At 42.1% G+C, this 22,888-nt stretch overlaps 1 protein-coding gene across 4 annotated transcripts in view; it reads left to right on the top strand.

The window, feature by feature from the left end:
- The window catches only part of bcar3 (BCAR3 adaptor protein, NSP family member), a 60,958-nt gene that overhangs the window by 31,591 nt on the left and 6,479 nt on the right, over positions 1 to 22,888 (top strand). For 3 of the 4 annotated variants that reach the window (XM_027289856.1, XM_027289855.1, XM_027289857.1), the window contains 4 exons: positions 3,513 to 3,555; positions 19,768 to 19,896; positions 21,240 to 21,365; positions 22,737 to 22,853. In XM_027289856.1, coding sequence (XP_027145657.1) covers positions 3,513 to 3,555; positions 19,768 to 19,896; positions 21,240 to 21,365; positions 22,737 to 22,853 — 415 coding nt within the window. Of the gene's footprint in view, positions 1 to 3,512; positions 3,556 to 10,192; positions 10,341 to 19,767; positions 19,897 to 21,239; positions 21,366 to 22,736; positions 22,854 to 22,888 lie in introns of those variants that run through there. The other variant, XM_019277345.2, reaches the window with a different exon arrangement.

Below are 22,888 nucleotides of genomic sequence, written 5' to 3'. Positions count from 1 at the left end.
TCAAACTACGAATTACCTGTGCACAGTGTATGTTATGTAGTCATTTACATAGTATACAGTTTGAAGTGTGAGACATGATGTGTGTTTACAACAGAAGTGAAACTACTGATCAAAAAACGATGTCAGGATCTTGAAATAAGAGACAATGAAGCACGAAACCCAATATTTGAAGACGTCACCTCAAGTCTGTGATGGTGATCTTTATTTATTTATTCATTTATTTTTATCTTGTAGACTATACCAGGTGTTTTCAGTGTCAGAGACTGTCTGCCTCAGACAAAGCTTGGAAAAAGCTCTTTGATTCCTAGATGTCCATGGTGATGATGACTATGTTGTTTGATCCAGTCGACGTTGAATAATTGAGCCATGATCGTCTAATGTGGCTCTCTGATAACTTCAGACTATGTTTATTAATGTGTTTATGAATCTAGTTTTAAAGGAAGTTGTTTGTATTTTTGCAGCGTAGGTATCTGTTTGAGTATTTTCCTTTGTACACACTGAAATCCACGTTACAGTATTGTACATTAAGTGCATATCAGCATGCTGAAACAACAGTACGCAATGAAGGTTAGAGTCTGTGGGTCTTTGTCATGAAATCACACTGACCTCTGTAGGCCGCCTGCAGACTCTGCACGCTCACGTTCATGAACTCTTTCCACCGTCCGCCTGTCACACTCTCTCCCACACACACAAATATGGTGTAGTCCCTCGCTGAAGCCAGTTGTGGTCGTGCTGAGTATTGTGTGGTGAAGAGCAAAGAACAACAGTAGCCAGAAAAAGACTGTGGCGAACGCCGCCTGCCTCTGCCCTGCCTGCTCATGTTATTTTTTCCCTCTTGGTTCCACTCTCTCTCTGTCTTCGTTGCTCTGACTCTCGTCTGTGCAGCAGGTCAGTTTTGTGGTCGTAGAAGCAGAAAAAAAAAATCTTGTGTCTGATGCTGTTTCAGCAACATGGGCAGAAAAAGGCCAAGTTAGCTGTGGTCAGCTTTTGTAGTCTGGAATGCTTCGGCCATCTCACTCTCACCACACTTTGTTTCAGCTCTTTTCGTGCTGCAGTCAGGCTTACTAAACCTTATCAGAGGAGGATAAAAACACAGCGTGGAGAGGTCGTCCTCCACCTGATGACCTGCGTTTAAGACCTTTCATTTCTAACAGCCTCAGGGCTGCTGTCTGACCTTTAACACCCCCCCCAAGTCGAAAAGGGAATTTCCCTCAGCTGTAGTACATTGAACTCCAGGAGGGTTTGTATGGGTGTTGTCTGGTATGTGGTGATTCTCATCGCTCCCACCTCAGACTGGAGAGCCAGGGCAGGGTTAGAGGGGCAGATGGTAGCTGTGGTGAAGGTTTGAGGTCTCCAACAAAGCAACATATACAGTACACGGTCAGTGTCAAACTGGATGTCTGATTTTCAGTTTACATTGAGAGCACGGACACTTCCCGCGTTCTTCTTCCTCATCCTCCTGGTGGACGCTTCATGACATACACCTGTGTTTAATGAATTCTGAAGGGAATAATCCTACTTAATGTTTGTTATTGAGGTTGAAGCGATCACTGGTGTTGGATTATATTAAAAGATGTTCCAATTATTATGGTCTTCTTATGTAAATAAGGTCAAAATATTAGAAATCTCTCAATATAATGCAGTTCAGTTCAATTCCACTGCCAAAAAAAAACTTTTACGCTTTGTAAAATTTGAATTCATGGTAGAAACTGCATCGGAAACCAGTGTCAGGATCTTAAAATAAGACAGAACGAGGCACAAAACAAGAAGTTTGAAGACATCACCTCAGGTCTGGGACATTGTGATTTCAATTTTTAATATTTTATAGACTAAACCAGCAGTTTTCTAAGTCTGAGACTGTGGAAAAAGTTTGATTTGAGCCTAATATTGCTGTGTGATAACTTCAGATTAGATCAGAATCTCTTTTACCAAGTCACAAACATTAAGTCTATCCGATGTGCTCATTTCATAACTGATCTACTCTGAAAACCTTGTAGAGGATGTGGATAATGTAAATAATCATCAGCTGCAGCTCGAACAATGAACTGATCCGATCGTAGCGCAGCAGCAGCAGCAGCAGACACCTTCTTACTGTAGAATAAAGAAACGATTCGGAGAGAGGCTGCTCTGCTGAGAACTCAGAAATCTGACAGAAGTTAATATGAAACAATAAGAAAGCGCTCAGCCTTGATGATCAGCATTTCTGCACCATCAGACGCATTTGTTCAGCCAACAACAACTGATGTGCCCTCTGTTGTGAGGAGGTGGGGGGGGTGTCAGGATCTGTTGGATTAGGGATGTGCAGACCTCAAACAGGATCTACTGTTGCATATACTGCAGTCGTTCCTGTAGGTGATGGAGAGGCCCGAGCACTCCACCTTCTATGAACGACGACTATAGATTGTTGTGAATGGAGGCTTCTGTTTAGTTACATAACTAAATCCCACTCATTATTTGGAGCCATATTAAACTGAGAGGGGCTTAGAGCTAAACATATTTAGTTTGGTAAGTAATGGACTGTGCTAATATTCCCGTGGGAACACCAGTGTGGGCTTAAGGGATTTAAACTACCAACCTTGCAAATGTAGTCTGGGATTTGAGCTAATTACCTCTTTCACTGAGCCCCATGGCTGTAAGCCTCCTGTGGAGAGAGCTACATTAATACACTCAAGTGCCAACAACAGAGAGCGATGGAAATAAAGGGGCAGTGAGAGCCGCTGACAACAAACAAAATAAAAAAAGTCTGCAAATGTTTTCTGTCTATTCTGAACAATGTTTAAGAAAAGCCAGTGAAAGCTCAGCTGGAGGAAGTCGAAGAAACACTTGTAGAAAGTGTCAGACTTTTGTCTGATGTGGTTGAAAACCATTTCTGGGATCAAAGAAAGAGCAAAAATAAAATTAAAAAGATGAATTGCCGCTGGTGCTGTTTGCATGTGTGTGCTCTAACCACTCTGTGAATTTGTCAGTGGACTCCGAAGGGTAGGCGTGTGGCTGCGATGTGTGTTATGGTGGGGGAGGAGAGAGAGGGAGAGAGAGAGACAGAGGGAGGGAGGGAGGCCAAGTCAGGCAGGCAGTGAGTGATACATGTTTACTGACTGAGAGGAAAAGAAAGAGTGAGAGGCAGATAGAGAAAGAGACAGACTCACATTTAAAGCAGTGTGAGGTTTGGTTTCACTCGACTTTTTTCAGGAGCAGCATTACAGTGAGCTCACTGGCTTAACATACACGGGCCGACATGGATGCTTATTTGGACAAGTGACATCCATTTGAACTTTAAAAAAAAAAAAAAGCCTCCACTGAACTGTGTCATCTCCTAAAAGAGCTGAACAGTGTTTGAATCTCTAAAGAAACAGCGTCAGCACCCAGCCGGGGACTCACCTGGACTTAACACAGCCAGCTCAGCATTTTTTTTATTTCAAAAAACTATATACGGAGGAACCCGGAGATCAACGACGAGCAGTCCGCGAGATGTGTTCACTAAACAGGACCTTGTCTTTGTCTGTGTTCCCCAGGGAGCCCGCTGCCGGCCTGGATGCCACGGTGGACTATGTGAAGGTAGGACCACGACAAACCTGCTCGTTCATTTACAGGATGGAGATAAAACTGCTACAGCTGAAAACCGCAAATAAGACTTGGATTGATTCTTTTCATTAGAAACACTGGAATTGACCGTAACACACAGATATGTGCCATTTTTCTTTAATGTTGCACATTATATTAGTTGCACACATTTATGGGGCATGCTCAGAATCTGCTGGGGCTGCAGCAAGCAAGCTGTTATGTGCAGCACAGCCATATGGTTCAAATTGATTCAGTAAATTTTCAGTAAAGTTGTAGGTGCTAATCTGCTCTTCACATAGTGGGAAGGAGTGTTGGTGGTGCTTGCGGCACCACCAGCTGTGGTATAAGTAATGCTACTAGTTATTTAAAACCTCAAACATTCCACTCCACTGGGAATATACAGCAACTCCAGCACAAACGCACAAGATTCAAAAAGCATTTATTGATTGAATCCATCATCGGTGACTAAAACGGGATATGAAATTATACTCGGCTGTTTCTGCAGGATACATTGTAAACATCAGACTTAATCTAATTGCTCCTGGGCTACAAGGATAACTCACCTCGTATATCTCATCTCACCGCACTTTGGCTGACACACATTCACATAAACACCACCTGAGTCCAAGCTTTGCTCTGTCGAAGAGGCGACGAGTAAGAAATGATCATCCAGTTATCGTAATATCGTCTCGCTGACATATGATATGCTTCACTGTCCACGTTTCTATCGTTTGCAGCTTTGCTCTGTTCTGAGGGGGGTTGATGTACTCTTTAACACACACACACCAAGAAGCAAAGGCCACGTACCGAATCAAGACCAATCAGTGTCACACACTGCCAATTACCCAAAGTTGGCACCAAATGCTTGTTTGGTTGTTGTTTACATCAGATATGTCCTGATTTAAACTTATTTCATATTGTATTTTAGTTTATTTCTTGTGTTTTTGTGCTAAAGCGTCATTAAACAGTTACCGATATGAGAACATCTGGCTGACTTTAAAAAGTTTTTTATCTAGAAAACAGTTCCCATCCTTACCGGTCCACAGTCAGAGTGCAGACAGACAACCGATCCAACAAAATTCAGAAAGTTAGGGCTAAAAGAACAGCAATAGTTCAGATGGTACAAAATGTCTTTGGACCTCTTAATAACAAAGTAAAGCTAAACTCTGAGATCTCTGTCATGTGAACTTATCTTGACCTGTGATGGGAAACTCCCTTTTGAGTTAATCAGTTCAGATGAAACCATAATGCAGAGGTGAGCTGTGCTTTCCCTGTCGAATCTTACATATAACTATTGTTTTCACAGTGTTTCTCATACAACCATAACTAGATTTAGTATATATGTAACAGTGGTCCCCCTTTTATTTCCCATGGGTTCTTTTTAACTCTTTATCTCCACTGTTCTCCACCCACACACCGACCATCCGTCCCTCTGTCTTTCCCATCCATCACCTCTTTCCTCTGTCTTCTATTAGCTCATATGTTTGGATGCTGACACCTCAGTCTGAAAAGCAAACTCAGTTCTTCCCACGAGTGCTGGTCGCACATATGGGAGCCAACCACACACACACAAACTGTATTTATTTGGCCAAATGAGCATTGTGTGCAGGTGTCAACGCAGTGTGTGTGTGTGCTGACTGCAAATGTATTATATAATATGTGTGAAAGTGTAGCCGTCAGCTCTTGTGCACGCAGGTGTGTTTACATTTCCACTGTGGATAAAAAAACACCCACGTATGTCCATGCAGGCACACATGCACAGACGGTACAGGTGCTCCGTGTCGTATCCGGTGGAGAGGTCAAAAGTACAAGTACTGTACGGTTCAGTGCGACGAGCCTCTTATTGTTTAGTGCGATCAGGCCATTGATTGAGTTCAAGTGTGTAGGATAGATGTATGCAGGGAAGGAAGTGTCTGTGGAGAACAATCATGTAAAGATATCCCTCTCTTGTTTCACTGCAGACCGATTTCTCTCCTCGTGGACGGTCTCATTTACAAACCTGTTTGATGTCTGAACTCTGCTCATTGTCTCGTGAACTGGTTTCCCTCGCCGAGAGAGGAAACAGAAGCAACGTCAGCTGAGGTCACATCAGATTCACAATGAAGCTTTGAGGTGATACAGGGTGGGTTAAATATAAGAGGAGGCGTGAGGAGGGGAGTTTATCCAATACTGTAAATAGAGAAAATGAACAGACACAATAAAATGTCACCAGATCTCCTCCAGATGTCTGTGGTACATGATACTCTCATTGTCAGGCAAGAAAACATGCAGTAAACTTGGTTTACTGTTGGGAAGTTTAGCCAGATTAATAACCAGGATTTGGGGGGAATGAATTGGTCCAAAGTTCCTCCAGGATAAATCCGAGAAGTGTTGAAGTGTTACAGAGAAAGCGTTGTTGCTTTCTTTAGTCTTTATTGTGAGTATTAAAAACTATCGTGTGAATCAGCTTCTTAGTGATGAGATCCTGCGTGAACGCAAATATTGTATTTTATTCTGTAGAGTTTTGTTCATTTCACATTAGATATGTAGCTTATGTATTTGTTTGTGGTGGGGGAAAGTCTAAAAACAGGTGATCAACAGGTTCGTCATGTAGGTTTTTCAGATGCAGTGAATTTGCCTCGGTGCATAACAAGTAAAAACATGAGGAAAAATATAAAAATCAAGTATTAGAAGATATAAATATATGAAAGTAACCAACATTAAACTAAAATCAAAGCACCGTCAATGAAATCTGATCAAGCTTCACCCACAGAGTCCTGACAGAACAGATTGATTGAATTGGTACAATAGGTGGCAGTATAATACACCAAAGAAAGAAAGAAAGAAAGAAAGAAAGAAAGAAAGAAAGAAAGACTGTATTCCCCCATTGATCGTCTGTGCTTCAGAATGCCTTCTTTGACTCTCCGTCTCTTGCTCTCTCTCTTTCATTCCCACTCTCGTCTTTGACTTGAAAACGTCGAGTTGCTCTACCCTCATGAGAGACCTTTAAGAAACAATCACGCTCTGTGTGTGTAAATGTATGTGTGGTCTCGGGTTGCAATAAGCTTTCAACTCGCAAAGTGGATGCCACTTAACAGTATACAGTATAGACGGATATACGTTCACAGCTTAGCGATCAAACGTCAGTTCAAGTGTTTGTTTAATGAATTCATGAATCTCTGAACGGACGTGCAGTGAGTGCATGAAGGTTAAAAATGCAGTGTGGTACACTCTAGTGGTCAAATGAAGGCACTACAACATGAATCCCCAGAACTGTGGAAGACCAAACAGAAGTGTGACATTCATCAGGATCATACCAGTCTGTCAGCGAGCCAGCATGACTTCACCTTAGGTTGTGCCTGCCAACAAGCCGGACGGCCAATTCAGTTTGTCAGCCTATAAGCAGAACAGGCAGCAGCCTGCTACAGTCAGAGCAGTGATAAGTGAAGTCTTCAGTCATCGTGGTACATCCGGTCACAACTAAACTCGTACTTTTACGATTTAGACCTAAAAACAAACATTAAAACTGTTCTTAACTTGAAATCAGAGCTAAAAAACTAATCCATGGATCCCACTTAGAGAGTTTTTTCTCCCTTTATTGAACACATCACCCCTTTTAGAGCAGATGAAAGTGTCATTCTGGGTAATGAGCATTGTTTCGATCTGGGTCAGACACTATCGATTAGGACTGACAGCGTAACGTATATTACTCGCGTGTCCCGTGATCTACTATGTTAAACACAACGACATGCTTCAAACACATCCTGATTTTTGAGTCTTTTGCTTCCCCATGATCAGTTTATTTTGAGATTTAGTATTTTTATATCTAATTGCACTTAATATAATCCTGCATTGCAGATGATTGTATATTTAAAGGTTTCATCAAATCCTGAACAATGTGCACTCTCTCTCAATTTGTCTTATTTGAAATGTGAAAAATTATTTTTTGTCTTCTCTGTGTTGAAAAATAGTAAAACAGTTGTTCTGTTATATTTAAAATCCAAATAGATGCAGTGTATGAACTGTATCCCATCAGCTCCAGGCTGAACACACTGACTGCACGCATATTTATTGACGTTGTGAGTGCTCACACAGTGTAGGCATCACGTTGCACAAATCAATATGACTGTCACTAAGATCACAGTCCATTACTGATCGATGACCCATCAGAAGCACACACACACTCACACACACACACACACACAGGGTGTGAACATCAGTGACATTTATTCTCTGGCATTAGAGCATTAGAGCCGGTAACAGAGAGACACCGATGCAGAGACAGCGGCAGTGTAAGCAGGAAAATGTTCTGCAATGTGTTTTGATCTCACGTCTTTATTCGGTTTGTCTCCGGATGTGACGCTTTCCCAAAAACAGAGAGAAATAAGTAATTCTCATCATCAAACCTTTAAGTCCGTCTGTCAGTCCATCACCTTCGTCCACACTGAGATATTTCACCCCAATGACTTTGTGCGATCCTCTAAATTTTACTCTGCATCCACCTGCAACTTCAGTGTAAATGTGTCATAGTCTTGAACCTACAAATCATCTAAATCAGCTCCCCTCTGCTTTACAGCTCATTTATTAGCTGCCCATCCCACAACTTCACTGTTCACTGCTCTCATAGTGTCACTCTGAGCTGTTTTCTGGGGAAAAAAATCTCTAAAAACTCAGTGCACGCTACCCGAACTGCGGACAGACAAAGTTACCGACTAACCAGTGAACACAGCAGCTGGTAGAGACCAAAAACAGAGATAAAAGAGGGCAAATATTGGGCCTGCGTTCACCAGGCGGACACAAACACAACTTCAGTTGAACGATAAAGTTGCAGAATGTGTAAATAAGCAACTACTTCCCAACACAGGTGTCGATATGTCAGTGTTGGGACTTCTTCCCGCGGCCGTGAGTAGCCAAAAACGCGGGCTCAAACTCTCGTTCTCTCGTCCCCACTGTTCCATAAACTGTGCATTAAAAATACAACCGGTTTGTCACATAAGTTGCTGAAGTTGCTGAAACGGCTCCGCTCTCTTTAGTCCATTTGACAGAAACAACAAACAGATAGAAATAGAAAACATAGAACGCCGATTTCTGTCCCTCGTTGTTTTTCCAGAGCATTCCTGGAGCGACGGATATGTGTATTTTAAGGTGGACATTTAGCCTAGCTGGTGATTTGGGGCTGCTGTGGTTGGCAGTAGTGTGTGTGTGTGTGTGTGTGTGTGTGTGTTGCTCTGTGGTGCCCCAGGGAACTTTCTACATGTATTTCCTTCGTGGATCCTCAGAGAGTTCACACTGTAATTAGTGGCTCCGTTTCCTGCGGCAGAATCTTCCTCTAACCGGTTGCTGCTGGGGTGTCACCCTCGATGTGTGCTCGTGTCTTTGTTGGTGTACGAGGCCGTTCACGTGTGTACAACATCAAGCTCGTGCTGTATATACATGCCTAATATTGTCCTTTACTGTGTTTGTGTATGCACAGTGCTGTATGTTGTGTACATGTGCTGCTGAGTGTGTCTAATGTGTCTGTGTGTGAATTGGTGGGAAAGCTGTGGTACTTAACTTGTGTGTGGGTGTAATTGCTTCGCAGTCATTAAGTAACACAAATGGCCGGCTATTTATCAGCGTCACTCTGCAGGACGCACACACACACACACACACACACACACACACACACACACACATAAACCGTGTCCACTCTTGTCTAGACACTCGTGCAGCAGTATCATAGTTTCTTTTCAGTGCCATTAAATGTTTAAATGTCTGGCAGCGTTTTCTTTGGAGGGGAAAAAAAAAATCTTGCCAACGCAGGAAGTGACTTATTTTCTGTTTTTAGTTTGTTTGTAATGAATAGAAGAAGAAGAAGAACTTGGTAGTTTGTGAGAGCAGTGAAAGAAGCAAAGACCAGGACATGTTAGGACAGATTAATCGTCATATTTTTATAATAAAAGCACCAAAGTAATATGAATAAAAGTTGTTTTTCTTTGACTTCTAGTATAGTAAATTTTTAGTTTTGGACTGTTGCTTGAACAAAACCAGCTGTTTAATTATGTATCCACTTGTGCTTTTTGTAAATCTGACTGACAGTTTTAATTATTTTCTGTAATTGAGTAATGATTTATCAATGAATTAAACAGATTCATAAATGTTTAAACTAATCATTAGTTGCAGCCCGAGGAAATCAAACGTCACACAGAGTGAAGTCGTAGGCGAGGTGGTTTGATCTAAATATGTATTATTATCCATGTGCCTATGTATATATCCTCCCATCCGTCATCCATGTGTGTTTTCAGCCTCAGGGCCACTCCCAGTTACTCCGCTCATCACTGGCTCACAGCAGATCACATGGGTCTGTCTCCAGCCCATATACGGAGCTCGGGGTGGGACCAGAGAGGGAGAGGAGAAGTGTGAGAAAGGATCTGTTAGAGCTGAGTGAGCGGTGGAGGGTTCACTCTGCAGGGAGACTGTGGAGGAGAGAGATGACAGAGTGAGAGACACAGCAGCCGTCCTGATGGAGGATGTTTGTGAGCTTCACAGACGCTCACATCACATCTGCAAACGTCCTCTTTAGTTTATAACTCTGTGGTGGAAGTTTTTTTTCTTGGAAGAGGCGAATGAGGACTTGTCAGTTGGTAAAAATCAGGTTACCCTTTTTTCAGTCAAGGTTACCTAGAGCTGGTGTTTATCATAAGCCGGCGTCTTTGGCAGTTTGAGAAAAGTTGAGAAGAATGTCGGAGCGATGCAACCTGAAGACCCTGACAGCAGCTCTGTGCTGCTTCTACCACAAGAACTCTGTCATCACCGCTAAGGTGAGAGGATGTGTGCAGGTGTGTGTGTGTTTTTTATCTTTATGGCAAGTGTCTTTGCAAGTGCACATGTGCAGGTGTATTGTGCATGCTTTATTCTGCGTGTTGTCACGTCTTTTGTCTTGTCTTACTCTATTTTAATGTGTGTTTAGATTATTAATAACGTCACATTTCGGAGGTTTTGCAGACTTTTCAGGGCTCCCCGGCTTTTTGGTTCTTGTTTAAAGGAGACAACAGGAAACTTGGCACAGTGAGACTTTATGAAAAGTCATTCTTAAAAAGACATAATCCCACATTGCATGGTGGAAAACAATGTAAAAAGCGCATGGTAACACTTCCAGCCTGAGCAAAATTGAATCACACTGAATAGTCCTCCTCTTCGCCTCGCTCTCTCTGTGAGCTGAACACTGGGCTTTTATTACTCGGACCAGACGCTCTCATAAACGGCCGACTGTGTGACTGTCTGACTGCGAGTGTGAGTGTGAGATATATAGCCGGGTTCATCCATAACCAGCGGTAGCAGACAGACAAGGCAGTGTGTGATGGCAAGGGTGAGACAGACATGGTTATAGACAGAGAGAGGTAGCAGGACAAGAGTGAAAGTCCTCATGAGAATGATAAATTACTAACTTGTGATAGTTTGTCTTTTTTTTATGACGTCAGTGAAATGTATGAACGCCATTAAGTTGATTGGATGGAGCGAGCGGCGGTGCAGCAGGCTGAGGTGACGCGGTTTTGTCCCTTTGCGGATGAGCGAGGAGGTGGTCAGTATGTCTGCTGTTTGAATGTGGTCAGTACCTGATGCAAGGTCACAGTCAGACGAAAGGTGAAACACGATCTGCACGGTTTAGTTGTTTCATTTAGTTGTTTTGGATGCACGTAAATCATCATTCATAGTAAATCATTTTAATTCTCAAATGGAGACAAAATCAAAATGAAAAATGCATCAATTAGACAAATTTATTACAACCATCAACTAAATAGTGAAACAAAATCTGAATATTTACGTCCCAGGACACAAGCTGATCAAAGTTTATTAAGAAGCTGTTCTGGAGCTTTCAGTCGTATCATACAATCTTCATTAACCTCTCTATCTAGACTTGAACCCAACATGGACGAGAAGTCACTGAAGCGTTTGAACATCTACGTTTCCATGACAACTGGGGAAACTCCGCGTGTGGTCACGAAACAATGAACTCTCCTCATCACTTCCTCTGACTTCATATAATTTGAAAGTCCTCAAACTTCTCTGCAGCGGTCTGTGAATATAGAGAGTGTCAGTCTGTTATTATGGAGCGTCTCTGCTGGGACTTGAACTTCTGCATGTGTGTTATCAGTGTGTCCCTCTAGCTCTGCCTTTCCTCCATCCTTCATCATTTCTCTTTATGTTCTGTGTTTCTCTCCATCTGTGTCTTTTTACTTCTGAAGAGCCCGGGGTCATGTTCCATTCTCCTTCCCCTCCCTCGTCCTTTTCCTCCTCCATCTGTCCCTTTGGGAGGTTGCCATTGAACCAAACAGAGTCATCTTCTTGTTTATGTGTCTGAGAACTTGTACTTGTGTTGTCAGTCATGAGAGACCCGTGTATCAGAGAGTTATCAACAGGAGATTCAGCATCTTATGTCGTACAGTACATCATCTTCTGTCTAAAGCTCAGCAGCACAGTAAACGCAGATTACATTTGTTCCCACTGTATCACACAAACAGTTTGTCTGTCAGTCTTTTGTTGCAGTTTGAACTTCTTTATCTGTCTCTGTATGATGATAAAGTATTTACTAAGAGCTCAGGAGTGTTTTAGACATTTGCACATCAAGCACTTTAAGCTAAAAACCCTTCAACTTTATCCAAAGAGTCCATCCAGAGCTTCAGGACGGCTTTTGTGAGTGTTAGATATTTTTTAAATATGTCTCTATACCTGAAACTTCATCTCCAGGGCTCAGTTAATGCAACGAGTCTGGAAAAACAGATTTTAAATGAGCTTCGTTACATGAACTCCATGGCCAAAAGCATGTGGACGCATGAACGTTACACCTGCACGTGCTTGTTGTTGAACATGTCGTACCAAAATCATGGGTATTAAATATGCAGCTGCAACATTTTGACACCTGGGTGCACGGATTTGCTCCCAAGCATTCGTGATGTCTGGGACTGTCGAGGACTTCTTTGGTTTACCACGGAGAAAAAGGAATATAAATCAACAACCCACTGGCCTCAGACCTGCTTCTTAAATGTAAAAATGTAAATGCAGTCAACAAAAACAGATCAGCCACTAACAGCAGTGTCTCTCAGAGATGACACTGACGATGAACCCTCTGAATATCTCCCACACTGACCAGCCTCCTGGTCTAAGTACAGGAAGAAGCGTCTATTTAGTTGAGAGTAAACAGGAAAGGTGGGACCTCGTGATCATGAAGATCCAGAAACAAAAAAGATTTCCAGTTATTAGCTTTCATCCCTCAGCTTTGAGACCTTCCCTCCAATTAGAGACTGTGCTGTTAGTTACTGTCAGACTGAAGTGAAACAGCTGAGTAGAAGAAATACGATTTTATAGGATTTCCTCAGTATTGCAAAAGTGAATGTTTTCTCTGGAGGAGGAGATAATGAAATGTTTTTTTGTTTTTTTTGCTGAATAGTCACGCAGCATCCAGAAGTTTTCCTTCACCTTCCTCCTGGGTGTATTTTTCCAAACTAGCTGCCACACTGACAGTTTCTGTTCGTGCTGCGACTTTTTCGAAACTTCACCTCGAGTTAATTTGACAGCTGGGTGGATGCGATGCATGCGTACGGTACTGTAATGCCACAAAGGAGAGCGGGGGGAGATGCAGAAACTGAAGGAGGGGAGTAAGCCAAACAGAGAGAGACAGATAAAGAGAGGAGGAAATACCAGATAAACAGGAGACCAGAGTACTGGTATTTTAATGATGATGATCTCTCGAGGGCAAAAACCTGCAGGAACACAACAGTTATTTTCTTACACATCCAGCCAGGATTAATGTTTAAGACCACCTGATAACTCGAAGTTCAGTTTATCCGGATGAAATCGATGGTGGTGATTGAACCAAAGCAGTAAAGTTGCGTAACGAATAGCGAAGTAATGTGTAGAAAACATTACCTCTATCATTTGATATATTGTTATTATGGAAATATAGGTTACACACACTTTAAATGATCAGTGTGTAGGATTTTGTGACATCTAGAGGCGAGGTTACAGATTGCAACCGCTGAATACCCCTCGCCCCGCCCTTTCCAAACGTGTAAATCAAATCAAATCAAATCAGGTTTCATTTGTATAGCCCAAACTCACAAAGTACATTTTCCTCAGAGGGCTTTACAATCTGTACAGGGAGTGACACCCTCTGTCCTTAGACCCTCGGTTCCAGTGAGGAAAAACTTGCCCACAAACCCCCTTTTAACAGGGAAAAAAGGTGGAAGAAACCTCAGGAAGAGCCACAGAGGAGGGATCCCTCTCCCAGGACGGACAGACGTGCAATGGATGTCACGTGTACAGAACAAATCAACACAAACATATTGTGTAAGAGAACCTACGGTGGCTCAGTGTGTCACATGAGACACCTTTTTTTTTTCACAAAACCTCCTTTTACTTTTGCGAATTTCAGCCATAAATCACACTTTGGATTGATTCTAAATGAGGACGACATTTTAGTTGTGAAACTAAAAGTAAGAAAACTGAACCCAACCCCAAAACTGTTGTGACAGTGCAGCAGCGTCTGTGCGATGATGCATTACTCCTGGCACGGCACTGCCTGTAAACTGGTTTTAAAGTCACTGAATTGACAGCACTCATGGAGATTAGTCAGACGAGCTGCAGATTTTAAACTCGAAACTATCAGAGTGTGCAGTGCACGCATAGAAAATGATAAATTCACTGTGGCGATGCCGTAAAAGATTTATTGTGGATTTTAGCAATTGGATCAGCAAAAGAATCGGCTCTGTGGTTTTCTCGTAGTGTTTCAGTCGTAGTTTAAAACCTGCTCGCTGCTGTGAGCATATTTTAATTAGACAGAAACTGCTGTGAGTTCCTGTTAATGTCATTTAAAGTGAGTTTCTTCTGACCAGTGTTCTCTAATTAAACGGAGGATGTTGGACATTGACTGTAGGTCGGCGTCTTCTAAGAATCTTTGGTTCGGTGTTTTTGTCTCGCTCTCACGTCGTCATACAGTACACAGAGGATTTAGCCGAGATGAGGATTATAACGTGGACGTTATAATCCTCATCTTGCATGTGCCTGTCTGCACGTGTGTGAGATGACGGGGAATCAGAGTTATAACGTTAAACGTCTTCACGTCCTCTGTGAACTCTGAGGACAAGCAGCTTACCAGACACGTCCGCTGCCTCTGATTGGTCAGCAGCAGAAAGACTGTGATTTGAACTTGTTTCTGTTTCTGTTTCTGTAAAATCCAGGAAATCCAAGAATCAAATCACTGTTAAACAATGCCCTTTGTCTTTTTGTTGTTGAGTGGAAGATTATTTTTTATGTCAGCTTTTTTTTCAATTTGAACCCTCTGAATTCATCCTCACTTCACCTGGACAGGTTGATTCCTGCTGTGGACCCATAAACCTTTGTTTTTTGTAGCGCAGATACCAGCCGGATTACCAGCTGATTTACATCCACAGTCCCAGAGCAGGACAGACTACTGTGATATACAATACAGAGTAATAAATAATACTTTGGCAATAACATTTGAAACAGAAAGACAATAAATGATCTTATGAAGGCAGCTAATGGAGATGTGAGGGACGTAAATTTAAACTTTCACTGAAGCCAAAGTGACAGCTCTGGAGAAATACAGCATCACAAGTCTTCCCTGACTCACATTACACCCTGCCACTATATTTATTAAGACCAGTTAAAGAGCTGCACGCTTTTCTACAGTGTGAAATTGTGCATATTTATATTCATTCCTTTGGCATACAGATCATTAGAGTTCTTCTGGTACAGTTTTTCCTTCCTGACTCGATTCTGATACCTGATATTTGCACGCTGGCTGTCATGTTGCATGGCCTGACTCAGGTTAAATCATTTTTAAGTCAGTCTGCTGCCAATGCTCAGTGGCAGCACAGTACACATGAGCCGCCCTACACTGCCTTGGACTGGGGAGCACTCGTTGCCTTCGTTATTTTAGGTTGGTTAGTTTGGTTGGTTCATGACTTATATATAGTACTAATATAAAAGGTGACTGGAACACAATAAATTACGTGGTACTGCATCACGTATACTCGCTGATACTTCATTTCTGCATTTCCAGTAGTGATATCAAGCCAAATTAGTGAAGCAAGTACAATATTTTTGACACATTTGAGTGAGTACGTAAGTGCAGTCCAAACTCTCCCAAAGGAAATACTTGACATGGAAGTTAAATTCTACTGAAATGTATTACCAAATGTAGACTTCCCACATGTGGTAATACTCCAGCTGACACCTATCCTTCACCCTCGAGTATAAACCTGTCAATGAGTCATGTCTTATCAGTCAGTGTGTGTCTTCCTGCCGTCACATTGATTATAGATAAACAACTTGTTCATCCGCTCGTGTGCGCTGAGGCTGTGTCACCTGTAAATGTGTCTGACTTCAGGAAGCTGGAAACTTGTTGAACTTGTAAGAACAGAGAAAAGAAGAAGGAGAGGAGGAGGAGAGGTCAGCACAGCCGCCTGTACTGTCCGAGCTGCGTCGTGGTCCATGTACACAGGCTGGTACAGTATAAATGCAGCTGCTCTCTGAGGATGACATCATATTGCAGGGTCTTATTAAAGGCCAGCCTATAAAACAACACTCACATACACCATCTCCATCTCTTCCGATTTCTCCATCCGCCTCTTTTTCCTCCCTCTATCCTTCCTAATGTACACAGTCACATTCACTCCCTCCTTTCTTTTACATATCTGGTCATCCCTCCTTCCACACGTCCTTTACTGCCATGCATCCTCGCTGCATGAAAGCATTTTATTGTGACTGTTGCAGTGAACGTAATCACAGACTCTAATCAATAATGTTTATCAGAGCGCAGACACAGGCCGGATAAACTGGAGCTAATGCAGGCAACACTTTATCCAGCTCAGCCTGGTTCAGTCGTGTACAACAGGAAAAACACGCTGTGCTGATGGGTGTGACGTACGGCTGCGTTAACTGATCGAGCATAAACAAAAACAAAAAGTTTCCTGTTTTAAACTTTTGATAATGATTTTGTATTTAGATTTTATACGTCCCTGCACACACGCGTCTTTCTCCTTCCTGCTGCAGAGAGAACTGAATTCACTTTTCTTTTTAATGAGTGAGTTATTTTTTGAGACTGCGTTCTCCAGATCGATTGAAACAAATGAGTAGACGGATGACACTGAGGCCATCAGGACCAGCAGTTTGAACCAGAGCTCAAGAAATCCATCAAGGAGAGAAAAGTGAATTTAAAAACAAAAACGTTTGACGTTATAAACCGCTTCTGCCACAAATCATAATTTAATTCAGACGGGACAGACATTGAATTTATTTAGCTTTGATCCCGAGCAGCTTACAATAAGTGCATTAAAGTGCTACATTTAGAATAATAATAGAGAAAATGTGTATTCTGTCCATTAGTTAAGAAAATAATAGAAAATAGATTTTAACGTGGTCAAACTGCTCTGCAATGATAATGAACATGGAATCAGATTTCAAACACTGCTCTGCAATGATAATGAACATGGAATCAGATTTCAAACAGATAAATCAATGACCGCTCAATTCTACCCCCCAAGTACTTTCCACTGCTGCAACACACACACACACACACACACACACACACACACACACACGGTCATGCGACATAAGTAAAGGCTGGTTGGTGTTTCTGTTTCGAGCTAGACATAAAAATCGGTGCGTTGGCATGACGACACAGAGCCCGCTGTGTTCTGTGTGGACGTTGAAATCAGATACTCTGACTTCCTGTCATGTGCGGAGACGTGGAGACGGAGGACGGTGGAGTCTATTGTAACGACTTTAGCTCAGTGAGCTCCGTCTGCATCTAACCTCGTCATCCATGAAGGTTTGGATCAAAGTCTCAGAGTCTTCAAAGCTTTAACATTCAGTGTCCTCAGGCTGTTCTTTAAAGGTCTCTTCACACCGAGCAGCACCAGCATGTAGACCTGCAACCAACGGTTTCCACTATACGACATAACATTATCATAATATTATACAACCATGCACGCAGCACCTGCAGTAGAATGCTTTTTGAGCTGGTTCACGATGTTCGGTTGTTAATTCAACAAAATTCTTATTTTTTTATCGCTTCTTACTCAGAGAACACATCGAATATTTCATGTGTCACACAAGTGAGCATCATCCATCCACAGTGTTCATGTTTAATCCTCTTTAGCACGACATCTGCATTAAGTTCACCGTGTTTTTATCTGCATGCTGTCAGTTGAGCCTCAGTTGGATCATCACACGCGACATAATAACCTCACTGGAGCTTGAATGTTGCCAGCGATGGTCAACATGCATGTACTTGCATATTTCAGTATGTGTGTCAGCATGACACTGGATGCCGCATTCGCACAAAAGACCGTAGATTAACATTGTGCATTGGCAGCAGACCAATATCAATACATAAAATCCAAAGCATCTCTCTTTCTCAAGCACAAATATCGACGGCACAGGAATGTTGCATCTTTTACTACACACCTCCACCACTGGTGAAGCTTCTGTATCCGGTGCAATAAATGTGAAATGCAATAAAATAAAATAAAGATAAGAGAGAAGAAAAACAAAAGTCAGGTCTCATACTGTTATATCTGCACCAACTTACTAAAACACTAAAAGTTTAAATGATTTTGTTGTTATTTATTTGTCTCAGATCAATTCCTGATGAAACAGGAAACCACAGGAGAGACAACAAAAACTAGTTTCACCTGTCGGCTCTCAGGGAAGTGTGTGTGCGTCACTCAAGTGTGTGTGTGTGTGTGTTTATGTACGTCAGGTGAAGGTGTGTACAGAGGCAGCTCCGGGCAGTTGGGCGGGGTCTGTCACATTAGGAGTCACCAGGTGAAAAGCGAGAGAGAGGAAAATCACAGAGGACGGAGAGCGAGAGGGACAGTGTGTGTGTGTGTGTGTGTGTGTGTCTGAGTGTGTGTGTGAGCACGCTGCCTCAGAGAAAGTCTGAGAAGACGTGTGTGTGTCTCGAGATAAAAGGTTCGGATGTGTTTGATATGAAGTGTGTGTTTGAGGACTGGAGAAAGGAGGAGCGATGCAGAGACCCAGCAGCTGTCATGTAAGTGTGTGTTACACGCTGTGTGTGTGTGTGTGTGTGTGTGGGTGTGTGTGTGTGCTGATTGTGCATCCTGTCAGGTTGTCACAGATCTGTCCGTCCTTCACTCTAACAAACTTTCTGCACACGCCGTTTGGTCTGATCTGACTGATCAGTCGATTTATCATCTGTCAGGAGTCGGTTTGTCTCCGTCACCTGCTGTAGTAAGGTGGATGTGTAATGTAATATGTCTGAGGTGACCTTCAATCAGTGCTGTGAGGCAGATTAGTTTTGGCTATTCAGAAGAAATGAACTTGATTTGACTTGATTTGGTCTTTTTAAAGTCGTCTTGTTCAGGAAGTCACGTGTTTTTAATCTACTTTGGTTTTAAACTGGAGCAGTTTGTGCTTTTCCTTCCAATTTAATCTGTAGTAGTATTAATCAATACAATAATTTACGGTTCATGTTAATTAATATCAGAAATACACGTGACACAACGCTGGACGTTCACCATTAGCTTTGTGTCTGAATGAAGTGTTGTTTGTTGTGTGGTCTGCTACACTGTTGATCCCTAACTCAGGAGGTTGGGACAATAAATACGAGGGAATATGATATGAAAAGCAGAAAAGGCTCGAGGGCAAATTCTTTTTTTTACCCGAGCAGTCGGGGCTTGTTTGGTGCCTTGCTCAAGGGCACCTCAGAGTGCCCAGGAGGTGAACGGGCACCTCCAGCTACCAGTTCCCACAGACTGCTGATGAGGAGCCTTCTGAAACATCAGCAAAGATCTAGAAAGACTCTTTTGTTTTAATATCCACTCAGTCAATCACTTCTGCTGCTCGCCTCTTTTTATTGTCATGCACGTGCTGCTTCATATAAATTTCTTTTAATCCTCCGTGGTCCCTGTGGTGGAATACTGTTTGATAAAGCCGAGCCTTTGAGCTTTGACCTCATCGCTGAGGGAACAAGGAACTGTTTTCATCTTTATGATTATTGTCAGCTCCGAGGTTCGAAGCTTCTACAACTCCTCAGATTCACGGCCCACGTAGGAAACCTTCAGCACCAGCCTGCCATCGACATGATGGATGACTGAATGAATGAAGACACTGACCCTTTTTTTTTTCTGTGTGTGTGTGTGTTTTTCCACAGAAGTCAGCTGCAGCGCTCAGTTCTGTTTCTGTGTGTTTTTCTTCTCACAGTTCTCCAGAGATCAGTTCATCCTGGACTGTCCGTCTGAGAAACTTCGCAAAGAGCTGGAGGAGGAACTGAAGATGGACTGCGAGGAGCTGAGGAGCCACGCGTGGTATCACGGAGCCATACCAAGACAGGTAACACACACACACACATAAATCTGAGTCATGGGTCCCTCCCTTTTAAAGCCTGGTTAAAAACTTGTTGAACCAGATCACCTATTATTAGACAACCATACTGCACACACAGTGCTTAGAGAAAGATTATAGCTTAAATAGTGGCCCCAGCAGCAGAGCTGGGGCTGTAACATAAGGTCAGTGTATAAAAAGCTCTTTCTGTATTGTGTGTGTGTGTGTGTGTGTGTGTGTGTGTGAGAAACAGAGAGAGAGAGATTGTGTGTTCCCTCTGAGAGCCAGCTCTGAGATGTAATCATTTTTAATAAGCTGCTTCCTTTGGCTAAACTAAACTACCATTATATACTGTGCAAACACTTGCTTAATTAAAGTCTGTAACTGTGTGTGTGTGTGTGTGTGTGTGTGTGTGTGTGTGTGTGTGTGTGTGTGTGAGGGTGTGTAAGAGGCGAGCCAGGCGAATGTGAAAGTGTTTTTCAGCTCGTTCGCTTCTCGTCAAACTCAGATTTGATTTGATGAAATATTGAATCTTGGATTTTGTGCCTCATGACGTCACACCCCGTCCTGCTGTAAATTTATTTATGGATGCGCTTTATTTAATCTAATATTGATCATCTGTTCCTGTTTTATAACGACTGGAAGTTTGTGATGAGTTTTCCATTTAGTTTTCTAAAGTTTGTTTGTTTCTATGAACGGCTGCTTGATCATTTTCTCAATGAATCAGGTTTTTTTTGCCCCTGAGATGTCAGAAAATAGTGAAAAAGTTCATTATGATGTTCTCAGATCATTGTTTTACATCAGAAACAACCCAAACCTGAATATATAGAGCTGACTATCATTAGTGGAAAAGGAAAGCATCAATCTTCATCTATGAGAAGCTGAGACTCCCAACAAATGTTTGATATTTTTGCTAAAACGGTTCATCATTTATCAGAAATACACATATCTTAGGCGTGTGAGTTCGTAACCATGGAAACATCAAAAATCTTACGTTACTTTAAACTCAAAATCTATTTTTGATCTTTTTCTGGAGATCACAACAGATGGAGAACCACGAACAGACCAAAGTTTTCTACTTTATGGCTTCAGATTCATAAACTGTAAATCTGCCTGACGATTTTCTGGCTGGATAAACACTGAAACAGTTTTGAAGCTTTAAATATCTCCGTGTTACGTAACCAGACAGCACTGAGCTCATAAAGAAGGTAACAGTGTAACAGCCGTCCATTATTAGATTTAATTAAATGTTTGGACTATAAACAAACACGGTGTGCCTCAGAGTGTGTGTGTGTGTGTGTGTGTGTGTGTGTGTGTGTGTGTGCCATAAGTAACCCTCTGCATTGTTCCAGGTTGCGGAGAACTTGGTGCAGCGTGACGGGGACTTCCTGATCCGCGATTCGCTGTCCAGTCCAGGAAGTTATGTCCTGACCTCCCAATGGCGAAATGCCGCCCAGCACTTTAAAATCAACAAGAAGGTCAGACCGCGTATGAATTCATAGAACATGTACTAACACCTGAAGATGTAGCGTGTACTGACGTGGATACGGTTATTATTATTATATTCTTCAACGCTACGAACGCTTTATTGACTTTTATTGGACCAGGAAGCTTCAAGATGACTCTGTGTCCTGGACAATGAGTTACAGATTAACAACATAAAACAGATGAAGTTATAAATTCAGATGCTGCATCAATAAGAAATGAATGGTCCACTTTAAACAGGTGTTATTGTCGATGCTGAACATTAGGGATGGGAATTGATCAGATTTTTACGATTCCGATTCCATTATCGATTCTGCTGAACGATTCGATTCTCTTATCGATTCTTTATCGATTCTCATTTTGGGAAAAAAGGAGAAAAAACAGTTTGATCAGCATCAGCTTTGTTTGGTTGAAGTATCACGACTTTACAAAACCAACAGCGAGGTCAGCAGAGGCCCACAGCCTAGTAACGCGTTACTTACCAGAGTTACCTTCCATAGTAACCACAGAGGTGGTCATAGCCTGGCTGCTGCCGCTGCTGCTAGGTTGAGATTCATCTCCAGTCCGAAGCGTGTCAAAAACACGACATTCATTTCAAAATATTGCATGTTGTGTTCGCAAATGTTTCTGCACGTTCGTCGTGTTCCCTCCCGACGCTGTTATCTCCACTTTGCAATGATTGCAAGTCGCCCTGTTGGCGTCTGTTTTGGTAAAATGCAGCCAAACTTTGCACTGCACGTGCAAAACTTGTGTGAGTTACGTGGCTCGATAAGTCGATAAGAGAACCGTTAGACAAACTGACAAATGATTCCATGGAAGTGAAACACACGGAGCCGGTTCTCGATTCCCTTCCCTACTGAACATGTTGGAAAGTTTAACTTGATGATCTTCTCATTCTCAGTCTCAGTCTAGGTCTAACTTCTAAGTCTAATTGTTCATTTTATTTTACTTATGTCATCAAATTAAAGTGACACTTGTGGGCATCAAAATACAAGTCCAGTATTTGCTGGTGTTTAGGCCCAGTGCTCCGCTCAGTTTTACGTCTACAAGGATTGATGATTGTAAAACAAGAAGCTGAAAGCTCAAGCCTTTAATTTGAAATTTTTTTTCTAACTTTTCATGTGTAATGTGGAAACACAAAAACAAAGTATTTATCTTCCAGAATTTTTCAAAAATTTGCTGTTTTCTTGTGAATTATTTCGACTTTTACATCTAAAAATGATTGATAAGTCATTTTTACTCTTGTTGTGACGTGTACAACGACTTGCAATGACCCTTTGTTCATTTGAAGGGTTCACAGATGAGAAATGTTGGAAACCATCAATTAATAACTAATAAATAAACTTCATTTTTTCCTCTCTCAGGTTGTGATGTTGAACGAAGCGTACTCCAGAGTCGAGTACCGGCTGGAACGGGAAGGTTTCGACAACGTCCCCGCGCTTATAAGATTCTACGTTGGCAACAGGAAACCCGTCTCCCAGGTGGGTTTGATCACATTTTTTACATTTAAACTGGT

This window comes from Larimichthys crocea, chromosome XVII, assembly GCF_000972845.2.
Source record: "Larimichthys crocea isolate SSNF chromosome XVII, L_crocea_2.0, whole genome shotgun sequence".
NCBI lineage: Eukaryota > Metazoa > Chordata > Actinopteri > Sciaenidae > Larimichthys > Larimichthys crocea.
The sequence above is the reverse complement of the archived record's forward strand: the minus strand, read 5'-3'. Positions and strand labels throughout refer to the sequence as shown.